Source organism: Heliangelus exortis, chromosome 1 (assembly GCF_036169615.1).
Source record: "Heliangelus exortis chromosome 1, bHelExo1.hap1, whole genome shotgun sequence".
NCBI classification, from domain to species: domain Eukaryota; kingdom Metazoa; phylum Chordata; class Aves; order Apodiformes; family Trochilidae; genus Heliangelus; species Heliangelus exortis.
The window spans coordinates 24,749,766-24,763,028 of NC_092422.1; the positions used below are offsets into that span (position 1 = coordinate 24,749,766).

At 37.9% G+C, this 13,263-nt stretch overlaps 1 protein-coding gene across 2 annotated transcripts in view; it reads right to left on the bottom strand.

Moving 5' to 3' along the window:
- The window catches only part of TRPC4 (transient receptor potential cation channel subfamily C member 4), a 137,596-nt gene that overhangs the window by 51,551 nt on the left and 72,782 nt on the right, over positions 1–13,263 (bottom strand). For both annotated transcript variants that reach the window (XM_071738066.1, XM_071738057.1), the window contains one exon: positions 8,205–8,723. In XM_071738066.1, the coding sequence (XP_071594167.1) occupies positions 8,205–8,723 (519 nt within the window). The remainder of the gene's footprint in view (positions 1–8,204; positions 8,724–13,263) is intronic.

Here is a 13,263-nt window from a genome sequence, read left to right on the forward strand (position 1 = left end):
CAGAAAGATTTTTAAAAAAAGAAGAACAAAACATCCTATTTCCCTATTTGGAGATTTCACAGAGATTAATAACTCAAGACAAGACTGAAATAAAAAAACTGAGTAGAAATACTGATGAATCATTTTAGATTACATGAACAAGTGCCTACTCCTCTCCATAAATTACTGCCACAGCGTATGGTTCCAGTTTCAGGTTGAAACACCTACATTTAGGTAAGTTACACGGCTTTCAACTAAGTTCTCATTATCAGTGACTATCCAGTTAATACAGATCATGGATCCTATGAAGAAATTTACCTTAAATCTGGAGATACATTTCAGTTACCTACATACAGACTTCTAGTGGTGTTACAGATGTCCTGAAGTATTCTGGCCACTGGTTCCTGATCTGGAAGGTCACATAGCCCCTAAGTATCATGCCATACCTGTAGATGTTGTTTATTAATCTCAGAAAGCTTATGTTATCTCATATAACACTAGAAACCTATGCTTAGGAAACTAAGTTAATCCTTGCTGCCTTCTCAGCTGGATCATACTCTTGGACCCATTGAACTAGGACTGTAACAGGAGCTTACACACCTAACTCACCTGTAAGCAATGGGTACACCTTAAAGGGGTTTCAATTCCTGTATCTCTTTTGAATCATTTGAGAAACCCAGGTATATCCAAGATACCTCCATATGTCTCAGATTCATGCCACAGGGAATATGGGTTATTGTATAAAGAAAAACTGTTGATATATTAAATCCCTTCTAATGTGGAGTGTACAAACCAGAAGAACTCTGAAACCTTGGTTCTTTGTCCCAAGCATACTAGCATTTGCCTATGCAGATTAAAGAAAAAAAATACTGAAAGCAGTTACATATCAGATAAGAAGATCAGTTCCTTAGTGTGTCTACAAAGCATGCATTTAACTTGCTAAATGTCTACTTCCATTATTTTGAGTCTAAAATTTAATAAAACAGCAATGAAAAGAACCTGTGTGCTTTCCACTCTCTCCTCTTTTGATTCTGGTCCAGGATGTCTTTGCGCTGCTTTTGTGTCAGGTGCTGTAAATCTAGCACCATGTAGATGTGAGATTACCAGGAAAGTTAAACAATACAGAAGAAAGACTGATTACATTCTGTATTAATCAGTGATATTAATGAAATAAAACTGACTCATTTAATCAAAAAAACTAGCGAGATTTTCACAATATTCTAGTAAAAACTCAGCATATTTGGGGTTTTTTTGCATCCCTCCCTGCAGTCCCCACAACAGCGCTTAGTGGATATTTTTGTGTTGTTTTCCAGTCAACTGAAGTTGTAACTAACAACAGCAATTTCTTCTGGGGTTTTACCCTGAAAAGGCATTAAATTTACTTTGTTGCCATGATTTGTCTGTTTTGTTTTGTTAAAAAAAATAGACTTTTTTTTCATGACCTATGTGTCTTTACAAGGGTTTTTGTTCCTAGAATTCCTGATTGATCTGCTTTGTCTCCCAAGATGGAGTCACTTAAATAGGGAAAATAATATTTATGACAAATGCATTCACGTAACACTACTCAAGCATGAAACACAGTTCTGGTGATCAGCCTAGAGACTGATTGTCTCTAAGCCTCAGGCTCTTTCTGCCTCTTTGCTGCCATGGGTCTGTAGCCTCCTTTTTTGGGAGGCAAAAGTAGAGGCAGTGGATAAGGCCCAGGAATATTTGTAAAAGTATCAGCTCTGTATCAGGGCACCAGATAATGGGCAATGGGCAATGGTGTCTGCAATTCAGTAAGAAAAGGGAGGGAGTGTTAGCAAAAAGACGAGACAAAGGATGACTAAGAAATAAATAGGGATCTCGAGATTTCTGGAGTGTGCCAGTAAAAAGCAGAAATGATGTCTAAATGGGAACATCTATTGTTTCACAAGGGAAAGCTATTGAGATGCTATTAAAAGAATACAGATTCTCCTGGTATATTTTACGTGTCCAAACAACAACCAAGGGAGTTACTAATTTTCTCAGCTGTCTCATTCAATCCAAATTACTGACTGAAAGATATTCTAGCATTTGGGCTAACCATGAAATAATAGAATGCAAAAGCACAGTATTCAACTGAGCATTGTTGGAGTGCTAGCAAATTTCTCTTACTTGTGATACCTCCACTGTGCATCAGAATTTATCAAGGTTTGCACTAGAAGGAAGTGGGTCAAAGTGGGACACACTAATGGACCACACCAAAGGAGATGGCCTGATGATGATCTGATGAAGAAGGAATGGAGTAGGGAAGAATCCCATCCTTGTATTTTCAGTATAATACAAAGTAAGGAGTACTTGTTAATAGTTTTAAGTGAAGATTTTCGTTTCAGTATGAAAAGTACCCTAGAAGTTCAAATGCCAGCAGTCAAACTTGAGAGCTCTATGACTTCCACAAACATCAGCTCCTATTTGTCACAACTGTCCCATAATCAACATCTCTCTTCATTATTCTAATTAACTCCTGGAGTTGTAAAGTTAAGAAATTTTTATTCTCTACTCAAAAATTTAAGTGAAGAGCTGATCTCTTTGGAGTCACAAGAATGGGTTCATAGAACAAGAGTTCATTTCTCTCCTAAGTCTTTTCATTGAAAATGGATGTACATACTGATGGAGGCAATGGATAAAGAAACACTTTAATATTTTTGTCTTGATAACTAAGACCTACAGGAAAAACAAGGGAAAGAAGGGAAGAGAAGAATGCTCTGTGGACATCTGGTGGAGCAAAGAGGAGGAAGACAGGCCTTAAACAACTTTGCTTTGGCTGCCTTGTTTTATTGTTCAATAAAACTTTATCTTAATGAAGTCAGTCCTGCCAAATAGTTAAAAAATTTGCAGTGCAGCAGCGTGCAGAAGTTTCAGACAGCATATTCAATCGTGCCTTGCTAAAGCAATCACTCTTGGCCTAATTGCACCTAGCAGAGGCCCAGAATGGTTAGATCTTGGATAGGAGGACAGAAGGCTTTGTGTAATAGCCTCCTACATGATATGTGAGAGAGAAGAAGTTGCTTAAGAATGTCCTGGGACCTAAGAAACAGAAAAAATAGAAGGGAGTTAAATACTCCTCTCCAAGTTAGATGCCTGTGTGAGCTCTTTAGACTACAAGGGCTGTTACTAGAGCTGAAGTAATCCAAACTATTTGAAGCTGTTGGGTTTTGCCAAAAAGATTTTCAGTGAGAAGCCAAGTATAGGTGCTGGTGGAGCTGCTGCAGAAGGTGTGAGGAGCATGAATGAGGAGCTACACAAGAGAGGAGGTGGCAGCAGTAGGGAGGATGATGGAGCTCATGGGAGGAACAGAGGCAGCCAGAAGGTGCAGATCCCACCACAGCTCAGTCTAGGGCTCATCACCCAGCAAAACTTAACTAACCTGATCTGTGGGTTAGGAGCTCTTGCCCAAGTGGAGGAAAAACTGCTAGATCTCCACCAAGTATATGGAGGGGGGAAAGAGGGCTGTAAAATCCTCATAGCTATAGATTTACAATAAAAATTAAATCCTGCGCACTACCTTATTTATTCACATGGTTAAAGATTTTTTATTGCATGTAGCAAAAATCAGCTCGTGATGCTAAATATACCTCAGGTTTGTAGGGAAGATTGTAGCTACTATTAGTGACTCTTTCAAACCAAAAGCCAACTTCTGTTGCTGCCAGTCACATCCTAGCAGAAGGACTGTGCACTGCTGGCTAGAGATATGCATTACTGATTGCTCTTGCTTGAGGCAGACATCCCAGCAACATTTCATTTAAAGATGATGCAGAAAAGGGACTGAAATTAGATATTTCCACTGTAGTTCATTAACAGCAAGTCTCTGTCTCTTTGACTTAATTACTCCTAGAAACTGTTCAAAATAAAAAGATGTGTCAGTTCCTAAGTAGTATAACTAGAACTGTGATGAGAGGGTTGCAACTTGTGTATGGCACATAGCATTCAGAGGCTATCAGTGTCTTCTGAGACATAATTAAAAAGCTAGTGCTGAGATTCATTTTCCCTTACATGGGCCCTGAGCATTATGAATCCAAAGTCTGTTACCACAGGATAGAAACTGCTGTTGAAGCAGTAAATTGTCTAACCCACATCTGCATTTCCAATGCCTAGTGAAGTAATTCTTCTAATTAAAGTGTCCTGTTTCCTTATTCAGCCAATGGAGCAGCGAGAGATGTATCTGAAATTAAATCACATCTCTTATCTTGAGCAAACAGGATCTCCCTCTGTGCCTTACTCTGTCTTTTGACTGTATAAGGAATTTGCTCATACACTTCAGCAGGATTGCTTCACCATGCATTTAAAATGTAGGCACAATTAAATGCTGTATAAAGCAGATGGATCCCACCCTATGATTAAAGAACATCCTTTTCTAGAAGCATTTACTGTGGCTTCCACAGGGACACCTACACTTCATTCAGTCCTGAGGTAATAATCAACTACAGTAAGATTTCAAGCATGTGTGGCAGATAAGACATAATTTATGCTATTTAACAATCTGTGGAGTCTCTATCCATAAACACAGTGACTTTCACATGATTTATAAAGCAAACATATGACCTGTTTCAGGGTACCTGGCTCTTGCCTGGGAAAATGTTTATCAAACTTCCTAAATAATATGGCTGAGAGTCTGAAGAAATTTGACTTTTAGAGACATGGACCCTAATGTGCATACATCACTCCTCTCAGTTATAGGACTTATAGACTAAACATATCTTCCTTTGGTGTTAAAAATGTCCAAATATTACCAGAGTCTGGTTTTTTGTGTGTGGTTTTGTTATTTTTAACATGGTGTCTTCTGACTGCACCCTCTCAGTCCTTTGACAAATATTCAGATACACAGTGACTTGCTAACACATGACTGCTGTGTTTCTGTTTATCTGTCAGGTGTGGGGTTTCTTTTAAACACAGGATAATTCTTAGATATTGTGTTAATACAGTCATTCTTGCTTGCAGAATCAATAACTCAGGCCTTTGCATCTGAAAGAATTTGAATGAAAAATTTATTACAATGGCTCCTAAAATTACTCAAAATCAATCTGTGGTTCCAAATGAAAATTCTACTGTCTGAGGCAGTCACAAAGCTTGACTTAGCCTCTTGAACTTTATTGTTGCCAGAGCAGCTCTACTGAAAATTCCAGCCTTTTAGGCATATTTTATATTACATATCTAAAAAAAAAAAGTCAGTGTTCCCAACAGAATGGCTTTTTGTTTGTTTAAACAGTATAAAAAATAAGAACATGGCAACTTTTCAATGCAGTACTTCCAAATTATTTTCTCTAGGCATTGTAGAGATATTAAGTTTTGATAAGGAATAATTTTTGCTTTCTATCATATTTATACTGCTTTGTATAATATAGTACTAAGTATAAGCATTACATTTTCAAAAATGTTAAAGTCCAAATGCGGTAAGAAGAGAATGCAGTCAAACAAAACACTTCACTGAAATAAAATGTTTAGACATTGACATGAAATGACAGATTTGAAATAATTTGACATATTTCATTAAAAATGTCACTGAATTTGTGACGTTATTGTGAAATATTTCCATTTCACTGCAGTTCTACCTTCCATAGAAAACAAGTGAAGAAATGATTACTGCATTTTTAAAAGTCCTTTTTTGGGAAGGAGCAATAGGTGGCTTTTATTATCAGTAAAAAACTTTTTCTTATCCTGTAGCACCATTTTCCTACAAAAGAAGAACTAAACTATGAATTATGAATAACATTGTTTTCAAGATTTAATTAATCAACTAATAATTTTGTTATATTGATCACATCCATAATTTTTGCTCTGTGTTTTATGGAAGCATATAGGTTTATGTCAAAAGCAGTTGATCCATGATGGGTGTTTCCTATGTGGGGGAGTATTACCTCACTTCTTGTCAGCCTGCAAATAAATGAGCAAGGTAATCTGAAGATGATTCCCCTGAAATATTTTCCCTTAAATTCTTATTAATAAAACTAATCTAATTAATAAAATAAGATAATGGCAGAAAAAACCCTTATGAAAATGTTTCTAGAGCGCCAAACTGAAATGTGCAGATTTTAACCTACTTTACATGCAGTTAATATAAAGTATTCTAGATTTTCCAATGAACTTGTACATTCAAAGGAAATGAGAAATTATCTGAGCAACCTAAGAACGGAGAAGAAAAAGAAAAAAAAAACCAGAAAACTAAAAAAACAAACCAACAACAATCAAAACCAAGACCAAAAAATCCCCAAAAAAGCCGCTTTTTCATTTGAAAAATGAAAGAAAAAAGCCTAACAGCTTTAAACTTAAAAATTCATAATTCCTCTGTGCTCCTCTGATAGTACTGCCAAACATAACCTCATCCTACTACTGTGATTGAGCTTATACAGCTATAGCTTAAATGAACAGGCCAGTTGGTATGGGGTAAGATGAGAAATAGATATAAATTCTAAGTATAAATATTTAAATAGCAGTTATTACCCTTACTGGGAAACTGTGTCTCATCGTTCCTTGTGCGGTTAAGATTCTAGCACAGCGAAACTGTGACTGACAGTCTTCATAAAACCAAACTCTCCCTTAGCTGAGATAACATTATAAACTAGATAACAAGACAACAAGATTTTTGTGCCCAATGCAGGCTGGCTGCTTGTCTTTAGGAAAGCTCTCATCTGCTATGAGTTGTAACCCAGGCAACAGGAGGTATCAGAAACACGCACCGTGTGTCTTTGCTTATAAACAAACATCACCAGTGGTTCAAAATGAATGGGAAAAAATGGTACCTTGGATATTCTGTCCCATGTGCTGTGCTCAAAAAACCCAACCCTGTGGGTAAGCACACAAAACATATGTGCAGATGCTCTCTGGTTCTGCAGCCTAACTCAGAAGAGATATTTTGCACTCTTGGCAGACATTATTCTACAGTATAAACTTGAAGCTATAAATCTATTTCAACCTCATTAGTTCGTTAATGAAAGAAGACAGATGGTATTATCAGGAAAGTTTCCTCTTTGGGGAGTTTCCCTGATACAATGAGATGCCTTTTAACAGCACATGAGTGAGATGATCACAGTATTATGGCAAGTAGAAATGATAAGCACCTTTCACTGTGGAGAACCTCAAATCCAATTGGCATAAACTGGTTTGGTGAAGAAGGTCTGTTTCAATTTTGTGACCATGAACAAAGTAGACAGCTTTGTGAATGAATGGGCTTTCTTCATTTTCATAAAACATAATCAGAGGTGGTACCAGGGGCTTAACACTACACCAACCACTGTTTAATCACTTTACTTTTAAGAGCAAACATTCCTCACATACTTAATATATTAATACCTTTACTACTGTATTTTTCAGAAAAGACATTTTGCAGTGACAGGTGGACTAATTCAATACAATACAGAAGTTGCTAAGCATTTGACATATTTATATGAACAAGTAACATTTAATTTTTAATGGCATTTGTCTTGCCCACACAATTCCACAGTTCAGCTGATTTTGGATGTAAAGGCTTCAAATGAGGTGATAAAACACATTCTGACATGATGATGAGCAGGGATCAAGTGAAGTTTAAGAAATAGCAGAGGGAATGTTTTCTTTTTTCTGCCTTGATTCTTTGACTTTTGCATGCACATAAGAACTTTAGTGTATTTAAAAGAAATATAGACACCTTCTGATTCCATTTGAATACCTACATCAGTGAAAAAACCTCATTAATTTTTAAACACCACTATACTCAGGCACCTCCACTTTGTTTTCTTTATGAAAAAGAAACTGAATGTCAAAATTTTGTGGCATTATGCATTGCTGCTAATCTTACATTTCAGTATCTGTGTTTCAGTATGTATTTTAAAAATCTCTCTATAGTAGTACCTGTAGTATTTACAGGTTGTATAAACACATTGCCTTTTTCTGTCAGACACAATTAAAGCTAATTTCAGTTATGTCGTGTAAATTTCTTATCCTATTTTTAAAGAGGTCCTCAGAGCACAGCTACTTGAGACTGTCTACTCAGGTGCAAATTAAAAAAAAAAGTTTCTTCAGATCCACAGTGTAACAGGTTTTTAAATTCTGCTACTATCAAACTATAACAGCTCTTAAAATTCATCTAATTAAAACTATAAAAAAGAAGAGGCCCTGTAGAACAGAAAAAGATAAGCAGCAATTTGTCTCAGTTAAAAGGATTAATTTCAGACTATTATCTATCACACTGCTACTTCTAAATATGCTTAGGTATTCTCCAGAACACTCACCTCTTTTTGACGGTACTTAATTGCCAGTTTCAATCTTGCAAGATCATTACCACTTTGTTCTTCTATCAAGCTATTATCATCTCTGTAATTAAGAATAATTTCCAATTCCCTGGAACTCCGTGTCTGATCCAGGAGATCTTTCGCAAATTGCTTGCACTGCCGAGAGAGCTCCTCATACTCCGACTTAAATTCATTTTCGACTTTACTCAGTTCCTGCAGCTCCCAGCTCAGTTGAAAAGCAGTAAGGAAAGGATCTTCACTGGACAAAGCAATCAGTGATGGGCTCGCCAGAGCCTTGTAGATATTGAGTCTGGATCGAGAGTGTCGGAGGCTGTCCACGTCGGAACTCGAGACACACTCGACGCAGTTGCAGCGGACCTCGTGCGGCCGAGGCACCGAGACCCCTTTCTGCACAAGGAGCTTGATGATTTCATAATTGTTGGTGTGGGCAGCCAGAATAATGGGGGTGATATCCGGTGTAAATTCTGAAAACTGTTTGTCCAGAAGCACCGGTGGCACCTGTGAAAAAAAAGACAAAATCCCTTACAGACCTCTTTACTGAACAAGAGATGCGGAAAATAAAGCTGTGAAGAGCACGTCAGGTAGTGCACCGACTGATGAATCTTTGCTTCTGGATGGAGTTGATGGAAACACTTTAACAATTCAATAAGCTAACATAGCCTTTTTCCATTTAATATACTGCACCAAATGGGTTGTGATTTTTCATAAAACCTGTTTGTATGCAAACAGCCCATGGGCAACGATTCATTAGAGCAAGTGATTAGATAAACAAGGAAAACCAGACACAAATACTTCTGTCAGGTCCCTTGAAGTGTGCCAGCCATGAGCAAGATGGAAATGCATCCTTGTCTCCCACTGGTTAATCTCAGCTTTATAGGGGAGACTGAATCATGGGGTCATAATTGTGATTCTCAGAGGAAGAAGTGAATAGGACACAAGACAGAGTTACAAAATAAAATGGCCATGTAAATAAGAAATATGTTTTCCTAATAAGAAGGTCAGAAATATGACTGTAAAGTAACAGGGATACCTGCTGCAAAGAGCTTAATGTCTTAGGGCTCAGTTCTATATTCACACATGCAAACAAGTATCTGCTCTCCATAAGAAAATGGTAGAGTTGTTGGCCCAGAAGTGGCTCTGAGAAGAAACTATAAGAGAACTTGTAAATCCTCTTTTGGTGTGTATTTCTGCATTTTCAGACTTTTGATGTGCTTCTATATTTTATGATTGCAAAGACTGCAAGGTCCATCATCTTAAGCTTGTTCCTTTATTTTACAGTACCAGACTCTAAAGTCTTTCCCAGATGAAGACAGTTCATTAGACGAGTACTCTGAAGCCACGTAATTGTAATGAAGCAACGTTAATAAAACAAATATAGTATTGGAAGCATGACTTCTGAATTGCCTTTGGTCCATAACCAAGTACATGCCAAGTCCATATCAGTGAGGTGTTCTGAGTGATGCTCATTTGACTACAAGGTGTCTGAAGGTCAGAGAAACACACTGTTTGATAGAAATCTTATGACAGAATAATGACCTTGTTACCAGGTGGAAAAAAACACAAATAACTGAGAAGTTAATAGGAAACAGATAAAAAACAGTGCAAGAATGAGTTGATAAGAACTGTGTGAAGAATCTTGAGGGGGAAAGAGGTAGAGCAAAACCAATTAAATGCACAGAATTGGTGTAAAAGAAAACTAGAATGAAATGAAGCTGCAAAGAAATAGTAGTCTGTGGATCTAAATCCATAAATAAAATCCGCAGATGATGGATCTTTTCTCCCTCTTTATAATGAAGAGACTGTGTATTTTATACAGTTTTTAGCTGTTGTGTGTGTAAAATAACTAATGTTTGTTCAGTGGGACTGTGTCCATGTATAAGAGCTGCTATGTGTGTGGGCTGTAAGACAGAGGCCTGAAGCACTAATTAGCTGAATGAGAGAATTACTTCAGGAGGTGGCCACTTATTCATGTAAAATGGAGTGAAAATGCAGATTGGAGATCCAGCATTTGGGACTGTAATCACATCCCTAGGGAAACAATTCCTGCCTAGACATAGCATATTTCTGACCTCAAGAAGCTGTGCTGGATTCTGAAAGGCGTGTGCAGTCAAGGGGCAAAATCCTTCTTCCCCTTCCAATGAGCTCAAACATGCACACTTGGTTTAGAACTGGGTAAAGGTGGCATGAAGACTTTTAGAATAGGGCTGTGGGATGCCTGGGCTAGCCCACCCACCCTTATGACCCCACAAAAAGGCAGCAGCCATCCTTACAGTCCTCTCCACAGACTTAGAGCAGATGCTAAGAACCATCTCAAACAAAGCTGAGCATCTCCTAAGCACATTGCCTTTTGGTTTCCTTTTTATTATTTCTTATAACACCTCATAGCAGCCTTCCAGTACCTGAGGAGGATCTACAAGAAAGGTAGGAAGGAATTTTTTTACAAGAGCATGTAGCAATGGGATAATGGGTAATAATTTTAAACTGGAAGAGGGAAGATTTAGTTTAGACACTAGGGACTAATTCTTTATTGAGAGGGTAGTGAGACACTAGCACCTGTTACCCAGGGAGGTTGTGGATGCCCCCTCCCTGGAAGTGTTCAAAGCCAGGCTGGATGGGGCTTTGAGCAACCTGGTCTAGTAGGAGGTGTCCCTGCCCATGGCAGTGGGGTTTGGATCTTTAAGATCCCTTCCAACCCAAACCATTCTATGATTCTATGATGATTCTGAGGTACAAACAAAAAGTAATGCCTTTATGTACTGTGTGCAAGCCTATTGAGACATAAGTGTTTAAAATTACTTGGGAAGTAAGGAACCCATGTGACAATATATTGAAGGTACATATGGCTGAGGTGGACACTTGGGTGAAAAAAAACAAGCAGAGGTCTGTGCACTGTGCTCAGTCTCAGCTATGGTCAGGACAATAAAAACAATCTAGGTACATGTTTTCTCAGAGGACTCTCTGGTTATGTCTACACAGCCCTAGGTTTCTCCTAATGTGGGAAGCCTCCAGAACACCTACAGTGATCTGTCAGCTCCAGGCTGAACACTGCAGAGCCCCCCTGGAGACGCCCATGTGCCCAGATGGATTCATTACTTCTGTCCAGTGAGGACTGGGGCTTGAAGTCTGTACCTGTTTTCTCTCCTCTCTGATGTCAACAGGGAAAACAAGACCCATTTCCAGCCCCAAAACTCACTGGTTATTGTAATCTTAGATTTATCCTCTCTTTTACTTGCTTATTATGTAGAAAATAGAGAGTACACGTGTACACACACACACTTGACCTGCTCTCTAATTTACAGCTGTGGTTAATGCTTTTGAGGCTAGAAACAGATGAAAAGGGCAGAAAAGGCTCAAACTCTGCATTAATAGAAGTGAGCTTTTGGGCTATCATAGGCCAGAAAAAAGGTTTACAAGGAGGGATGTATTGTGCTCTGACTGTCTGCCACAATTAGTGAGGCTCCTTCTCAGTCCCAGGGTCAGGGTACCACGGGGTAGAGGAGAGAGCTGGAAGGGTAAAAACTTCAAGGATACAAAGCTGTAACTCCCAACTCACTGACTGCTCAGAGTTTTCCTCTGTCACTTACCAAGTCTTTCCACTATCTGACAGTACTAAACTAATATTTGCTTCAAGCCCTGCCAGAACTGAAGGCTATCTTAACATGTCACTGACAGCAATCTTCTCTGAAAATTTAACAAGAGACACAGCTTCAAACAACATGGCATTACAGTGTTTGACTTGTATATGAAGTCCATTAAGTCAAAGGCTGCTTGTTTTTCTCATAGCTTATCAAAACCTCTCATCTTAAGGTAGCTCAGCTACAAGGCTAATGCACACATTATGGAATTCATACCACCACAATTTACCCAAATATAGAGGTGTGTATTAAATAATTTCAGCCTTAACTTACAAAAAACATTTACATTTAGAGGGCAGACCCTAAGACTGGAACTTTAATTACATCATAAGTTTAATCCCTGACCCTTTACCTCCTATTTTAAGGTTTCCTACTCATTTAAATCAAAGATATACAGAATAACAACACAATAAGGTCAAATTGTTCCCTCATCTGCAGCATGATGAAGTACTTATCTTCTGAAGTTCCAAGTGCTCTCATGGCACTCTGAATATTTCCGTATTTACCTGTTGACTCAGAATACTTACTCTGAAGTCACCAGACTTCTGATGAATTTTACTTCCAAACTACTGAAAAATAATATCCTTTAATGAAGCCACATTGATATTAGCCATGCAACCTACATGTTTGACAAAATACTAACAGAAAGCACAGGAATCTGCCTTAAATCTTGGGAGGATGGGAAGCTGCTAGGTCTTACAGTCACCGGCTGTGACTGTGACTTCCCAAGGCATAGTAGTGATGTAAATGTATTATACACTTTGGAATTATTACATAAAGTGAGGCTACTTAGACTTAGAAAGCTCAAATGATTTTTGCCTTTTTACATTTTGTTGATTTTTTTCTACTTCAACACTATTCACAGTGCTCAGACTGCAAAGTTCTTTGGTGTTTGCATATACTTGTGTGTGTATCTGTGTGGGGATGAATAGGTAAAAAGAAAACTAAGCAGAAAAGAAGAAAATATAGATCAAGGTTCAAGGATATAAGATTTTTTGTTGCATTGCTTTTTCCTGCACTTAATTGTAAGTGGGAATGAGTGTAGACACCAAGGAGAACAGCCCTCTTCTGTCTGTGTGAAAAGAAGCCCCTTTGCTGTGACAGAAAGACAAATTGAGGCTAAGTTAATGCCATGTAGGACATTTTCTGTCCATATGGCATCAAAGCAGAGAGAGTCTGATTGCTGATGTTCTCCTAGTTATTTTAGAATTAGAGAAAAAAAATTAAAGCCAGTTTTTGAAAAATAAGAAACAAAATTCCAGATGTATCCATTTCTCCATCTAGGTTTCTCATACTGGCTCTCATCTGCAATATCTTAACAACAAAAATGAAAACTGCAGTGTACATTTACCTACTTTTTAAGTAGAAGAATCTACGTAAAGCAACCTATTTCCTTGGGCAAA